The sequence below is a fragment of the Cryptotermes secundus genome, unplaced genomic scaffold, assembly GCF_002891405.2.
Source record: "Cryptotermes secundus unplaced genomic scaffold, Csec_1.0 scaffold654, whole genome shotgun sequence".
In the NCBI taxonomy this organism is placed as follows: domain Eukaryota; kingdom Metazoa; phylum Arthropoda; class Insecta; order Blattodea; family Kalotermitidae; genus Cryptotermes; species Cryptotermes secundus.
In genome coordinates this window covers 878093-884893 of record NW_019727402.1, presented here as the reverse complement: position 1 = coordinate 884893, position 6801 = coordinate 878093, and the positions used below count along the sequence as shown (strand labels likewise).

The following is a 6801-nucleotide window of genomic DNA, read 5'->3' as shown; positions in this document are numbered from 1 at the left end:
CAGATCCAGTTTCCGAAACGTCGTGTTTTTATTTGTTATCTTAAAAACCAGGACGATGGATAAAGTCCAAAAACCTAACATATCAGTGTCTGCTGATTACCCCCCAGTAACCTGAAAACATGCAACTCTAGTCCACCACAATTAATATAACAATTTGAACATAGAGTAAATACAATAACCACAAGCAGAAGAAAGGTACTGAGAGGACAAAGAATAAACATACAAATGTTTGACTAGAAGTATCATCATTGAACAGATCAAAATACTGAAATAAATTTATATATTAAAAATAACTTTTGAAGTGAGAATCTTTCCTGACACAAAACTAATTTAAAATTCATAAAGCTCATGGGTATGGTGCCTCCTAAAGAAAAGAAAGTCTTTCAGAAAAGCCGCTCCAGTTTCGATTATATATTTTCATGAAAATGTGTACCAAAATCACTCTGTGATGTCACTGATTCCAACAGTCATGAAAGTGTAACTGTTTCTAATGGCAACTTCATGAAGCAGTGCTGAAGATGGCATATACAACAGAACAAAAATGAACTCCGTGGCCTGTAGTCAGCAAGCAAACTATACCAATTAGGCGACCACTGCTTGCCAGCAAAGTTAGTGCCAGCTTAAGCAGCCTCCGTAGTCTAGAGGTAACATTCCCACCTCATGACTCGTGGTACGCGGGTTCAAATACCCGGCGGAGGTCGTCAAATTTTTAAGGGTGGAAAAATTCAGGGAACAAGTCCTCCGGGGGGGACTTCAAACTGTGTCCCGTGTCATAACTTTATGGCATGTAAAAGAACCTCATATCCCCAAAGGGGATCACTGAGCCAAATTCCAGGATGTTTCCCGCCCAACAACAGTCTCTAAGGCCTCTAATAGATGGGGGAAGCATTATATATACTGCTAAGCAAGTGGCCGAACTCACTTGCTCGGCGGGACTGATGGTACGCACCACTTATCAGTAGGGTATAGAGACTGGTAGAATATCATAGAGGGAAGCACAATAGATCAAACTGGTCGTGGTGCATGGGGAAACCCACCCTCTCTAAATAACTAACTAACTAGTGCCAGCTTTTGCAGATAGAGGGTGTCACATGGTCAGCAAAATGGATCCCCACGGCTGTTAATCTCGGTTTTCTAGTCCAGAGCCGCTATTTCTTTGAAACAGCTCCTCAATTATCCTCACGAGGCTGAGCGGATCCTGTTCCAGACCCACTACTTCTCAGAAAACATGGTAGCACCAGGAATCGAACCTGGACCTCTGTATCTGTAGCCAGGAACTCTGACCACTAGACCACAGAGGCAGTCACACAACAGTACAGTGCACAAATTTGGTGAAAACATTTTATCACCCAAGTTTTATGTAAATTTAAAGTAAAATATGAATGCAGGAAAATTCAAAGAAATTCTGCAATAAAGAGAGTATTGAGTAAGTCTGAAATAACTGGAACCATATCCATCAGACTGGAGGAGACTGTTGATAAGCAGAAGAAAATCAAAACAGAAGAATACTTTGGACGTTTAACAGAGGCTGATGCACATTCTACATGGCATCTTTTTAAAGCATCTTCTAGAGGCAGCATATAGAATTAAATAAAAATCGGTGAAAGTGTTTCCAAACACAACGGAAAAGCTGCAGTCCCTTAGTGAGGATGATAAAAATGAGAGGGTTGATTGTTACAGTTAATTTCTATATCTTTCAGAGGAGAGTTCTGCAGTTTATGGATATGGGACACTTTCAGTGGAATGACTGTATTAACAAGCATAACATGAATGTATGGGACACAGAAAACACATGAAATGATACTGGTATACATCCAAAATTGCATCATGTGGTCAATCATTCCAGCTTGCTCTATTGTTGGACAACGGTTTTCTTGTAGATACTGTCAATGCTGACTGCTATCTCCATGTCCTCATAGAACAATTTCACCCATTCCTCCAAGGTACATGTCAATTTGAAGGACAATTGCTTTAACAGGAATAATATAGGAATAATAGGAATTAATAGGGCTTAACTGCATACAAAAAATTAAAGTCTGGACATTTTCAATGATTAGAATGAGTTCAGACTTCTGGCATGTTTCAGACATGGCTGGCTAATCCTGATCAGCCAGGGTAGTCTCCAGATCAATCCATGTGATTTCTCATGGAGGGGATTCTTAAAGATAGAGAAACAATCGAGATATAAAGAAATTTCAGCCACTCTGACTAGCATCAATGAATATATTATGGCTGGAGTAATACAAAATATTAAAAAACAACTTATTTTAACTATCAATGGTGTATATACTGATAACAGTTTCATTTGAATTTCACTCTTCTGAGACCAACATGTTCAGTGACAACAAACACAATGATATGCATCAAGTATTTTGTTAAACAAATACAATTAGAGTGGAGTATCTTTTCCTGAAAGCCCTTAAAAAATTAAATACATGCATAAAAAGATACCAATTATAATAAATGAGCTAGCAAAAAAAATTCAGCACCAATACATATACAGAAAATATTATTCAAATTCTCAAAATAAGTTCAAATAATGTATGGAATTTCAAAAACTGGCATGAACAACGCACATGATTCATCAAAAATTGTATAAAATATGCTGATAACTGTGAGCTACTAGTTCTCCCACATTCACTGAAAAATGACTACCTACGTTAACTGCACAACATGCATAACTGTAGAAATAGCTTTCTAGCAACTGGTCTGCATATCTGTTGTTTGTCCTGTGTAAATCAAAACATATTTTTGACAGGATAACTACAAACTAAACATTTCATTCTACACTTCTCAAAAACACTGTCATTTATACTCATGACTCTCATTTAACATCCATTGTAAAGTTTACTCTGGCATATGCCCAAATGAAGCAAGTTATTTCTGGTCTTTCCTCTTATATTCAAGTTGAATGAAGGCCCTTCTAGTCAAAGACATATTCAAAGAATCACTTCACAATTAAGGAAAGGAACATCAATTAACAAACAGAGGTAACAGACACCCTGTTTCCTGCAACAACACTCACTGTGCATGGCAGAACTTTGTGTTGCTTGCCCACAGATGATGTGAAGTAGACTGGCTTATCAAGCCAACTGGCAGTATATTTATGACACTAGAATGGGAGAATATGTATTGTGTGTTGGCCCATCTGAAAACAGTGATTTGGGCTGCAGACAATGGCAATGCCACAAATGACACATTGTGAACATTGTTGTACTTGATGAATGCAATTTCTCATAAACATATGGTCTATTTTTCAACACAACTTAACGAACCACTGTTTTGCTGTGAGACATCAAAAATAGAAACAGAATATTTGTGAACCACAAAGGATTATATGGAAGAAGTTTAACCCCCCCAAGGCATGCTCACAGCAGCGAGAAGTACCTACTTAAATAATCCTGTCCTTCTGCACACACAATATCACTCAAGAGAAAGCTAATGGATTTTCATGAAAATCTGATATTTGGAAGTTTCACTAAAATTCATCAGTTTATTCAAATTCTGGTCTAAATTGGACAAAAATAACACACTCTTTTTATATGAACACCCCCATGCATTTCTGCAGATACCTCAAGCATAACTTGTTGAATGTTTACTGGATGCAAAAATTATTTGAACAAAAGCTGCAGAGAAAATGAAGCACATTTTATGCCCAATACACTTCTCTGTAAATCACAGTTCTCAAGACAATTAAACAACAATTGCTATGTTATGCATATATTTCCTAACTTGTACAGTTCACAATCAATAATGGTCTCCCAAATACATGTGAAGACTACTGAATAATCAATAATGATTTTCCAAAAGCATGCAAAAAATTACTGAAGTCTCTTATTCCTGATAATAATGAAGTTTTCTACCATCTGAATTTACAGACCTATGTGTATAAAAATATATACTCAATTAAGAGGTAATTTTACACATGGAACTTTGAGTTTATGTGAGTACTTAATACATATGTTCATCTGAATGAATATTTAATATATTTGAGTTTATCACAAATATTTGGGAATGAATGTTAGTATGTCATTTATAATTCTGTGCCATTAAGTATACTAAAAAAGTATAATTAGAATCATCAAGTCAAGGAGGATGAGGTGAGCAGGTCATATAGCAATGGGGGAGATGAGGAATGCGTATAGGATATTGGTGGGAAAGCCAGAAGGAAAGAGATCACAGGGAAGACCAAGGCATAGGTGGTTGGACAAAATTAGAATGGATCTTAGAGAGATAGGATGTGATGGTATGGATTGGATAGATCTGGCTCAGGATAGGGATCAGTGGAGGGCCCTTGTGAACACAATGATGAACCTTCGGGTTCCATAAAATGCAGGGAAATTCAGCTTCAGTAGCAGTAGTAGCTTCTGAAGCNATTGCCAAGCTACTGTCTTCCTCTTCCACCATTTCTTCGGCTGTCTGCCATATCAATGTTGAGTTAAAAACCAGTGTTTCAGAGATCTCCATCATCAGGATCAACCCTGATGAAGGAAACAGAGGAGATCTCTGAAATATAGGTCTTTAGCTTAACGGTGACATGACTGCTAGCCTGAAAAGATTTTAGTACATTTATTCACCATGAAACCTTTACATCTTAGGCTTGTTATATATTCAATGAATAATCTAACAAGCCTGTTAACGTCCCCAAGTCAATTCATTTAATAATAAATTGCATACTTTGAAGGTTTTACTCAGTTCAGTGTTCAAATTCATTGCCACACAGAGGCACATCAAACTGGGAGTTCATCATACTTGAACCTGTTCAATATATCAGCATGCCCTCAGAGTTTGGTCTGCGGGTTTAAAAAAATAAATATACTTCTGCAGTGCTGAAAATACACAATTAATTTAAGCATATCTCTGAGTTAAACATATTGAAAATCAGTCTCCCAAATGCCGGTAGATTATACGCTTTGATCATATGTACAAAACACAGGGTCACATAAGCTGCTACATTCTTATGCTCACAGTGACAGAACTTACGCACCTGAATGAGGATCACAGCTTCTCGTAGTCGGAGGAACCTTCGTCGTTCCAGCACAGCTCGAGTCCAACGTTGAATTGCAACAATACTAGCCATAATCTGCTGATGCAACCTGTAGTCCAGCTTTACCTTCTCAGACTCTCTCAAGAAAATTTTGCTGGTACCAAGTTGGTAGTTGTCACGATTCAGATTCAATGTGAAAAGGAAGTCACGTACATCTGCTTGGGAACTGTTGAAACAGTAAGACAGATAGATATAGAAATGAATGTATTATGGTAACAAAATCACGTTTTAATGCATCTAAAAATTATAATGTGAGTGAATTCCCAAGGAAGTAGGTTTGTACAGTAGCACACAAACAAATTTTACCAAACCTGTCTGCACATAACGTATAATCATTCTATTCTAATCATAAAACTGTACTGAGATACCACCATTTTAAATAGTGTGCACCAAATTCATTGTAAATTTGAAATCAGTTATAACAGTGTGCTTCTGTTAAGTCAAGTACATCTAAATAAAATCTAATTTAGTGACTGATAAATGCAGGTTGTATGAGGCCTCTGTGAGAGGAAAACTTCCATAATTCTAAAAATATGGGCACAATTTCATATGGAGTGAAGGTCTGATGCTGGATTCAAACTGGCCATGGATAGGGTCCAATGGCAGACTTCGGTGAAAAGAGTAACAAAATCTTGGAGTTGAATAAAAGTAGGAAACTCCTTGACCAGTTGAATAATTACAAATTGGCCTATACTACAAAGTCATTCACAATGCTAGGTTATGGCCAAGGAGTAGCCTCTACTACAAAGTCATTCACAATGCTAGGCTATGGCCAAGGAGTAGCCTGTACTATGAAGTCATTCACAATGCTGGGCTATGGCTAAGGTATAGCCTGTACTATGAAGTCATTCACAATGCTAGGCTATGGCCAAGGAGTAGCCTGTACTACAAAGTCATTCACAATGCTAGGCTATGGCCAAGGAGTAGCCTGTACTATGAAGTCATTCACAATGCTGGGCTATGGCTAAGGTATAGCCTGTACTATGAAGTCATTCACAATGCTAGGCTATGGCCAAGGAGTAGCCTGTACTATGAAGTCATTCACAATGCTAGGCTATGGCTAAGGTATAGTCTGTACTATGAAGTCATTCACAATGCTAGGCTATGGCCAAGGAGTAGAATGTACTACGAACTCATTCACGATGCTAGGCTACAATACCCAATAACAAAGCCATACTTTGATGGTTCCATGGGCAAGAATACATACCTAACAAGTCCTTTGGGTAACAGGATTCTATACAACTGAATGAACTCATCATACGTCAGTCGAACATTGTAACCAGCTTGTCGAATTCTCACTGTCTCAAGCATACCCGTATAACGCAACTGGCGCTGAACTGTGTCATCATCAAATTTGTTAGGAATCTGTAAAGTAAAAAATTCCTTCATCACCTTCAAAACAGATAATTTGTGAATGTTTTCCACCACCATCAATCAAACTTCCAAGGTAATTATTTCCACAGTCAATCACACTTCCAAACAATTATGATCACCATCCAGCATTCTGCAGTGGCTGGTGTGTGGGAGGGGGGGGGCAGAGAAACTTCATCTGGAATGTCATGTAATCATTTGTTTTGGCATTCCAACTATAGTGGAAACCCCACCTTATGTCTCTCAGTTTAGTTTTTCCACCATTTAACATTCAATTTTATAACCAAATCCCCATTATCAGCATTAAGTTCCTTTAATTTTTACGTTTCCTTGGTTAGGCATTCAAATGCAATACTTTCCCCAGAAATATTAAATACAAATTT

At 37.6% G+C, this 6801-nt stretch overlaps 1 protein-coding gene across 11 annotated transcripts in view; it reads right to left on the bottom strand.

Moving 5' to 3' along the window:
* The window catches only part of LOC111864707 (unconventional myosin-IXa), an 86950-nt gene that overhangs the window by 42493 nt on the left and 37656 nt on the right, over positions 1-6801 (bottom strand). For all 11 annotated transcript variants that reach the window (XM_023852160.2, XM_033751547.1, XM_023852159.1 and 8 more), the window contains 2 exons: positions 6255-6412; positions 4988-5213 (listed from right to left, as the gene is read on the bottom strand). In XM_023852160.2, coding sequence (XP_023707928.1) covers positions 4988-5213; positions 6255-6412 — 384 coding nt within the window. The remainder of the gene's footprint in view (positions 1-4987; positions 5214-6254; positions 6413-6801) is intronic.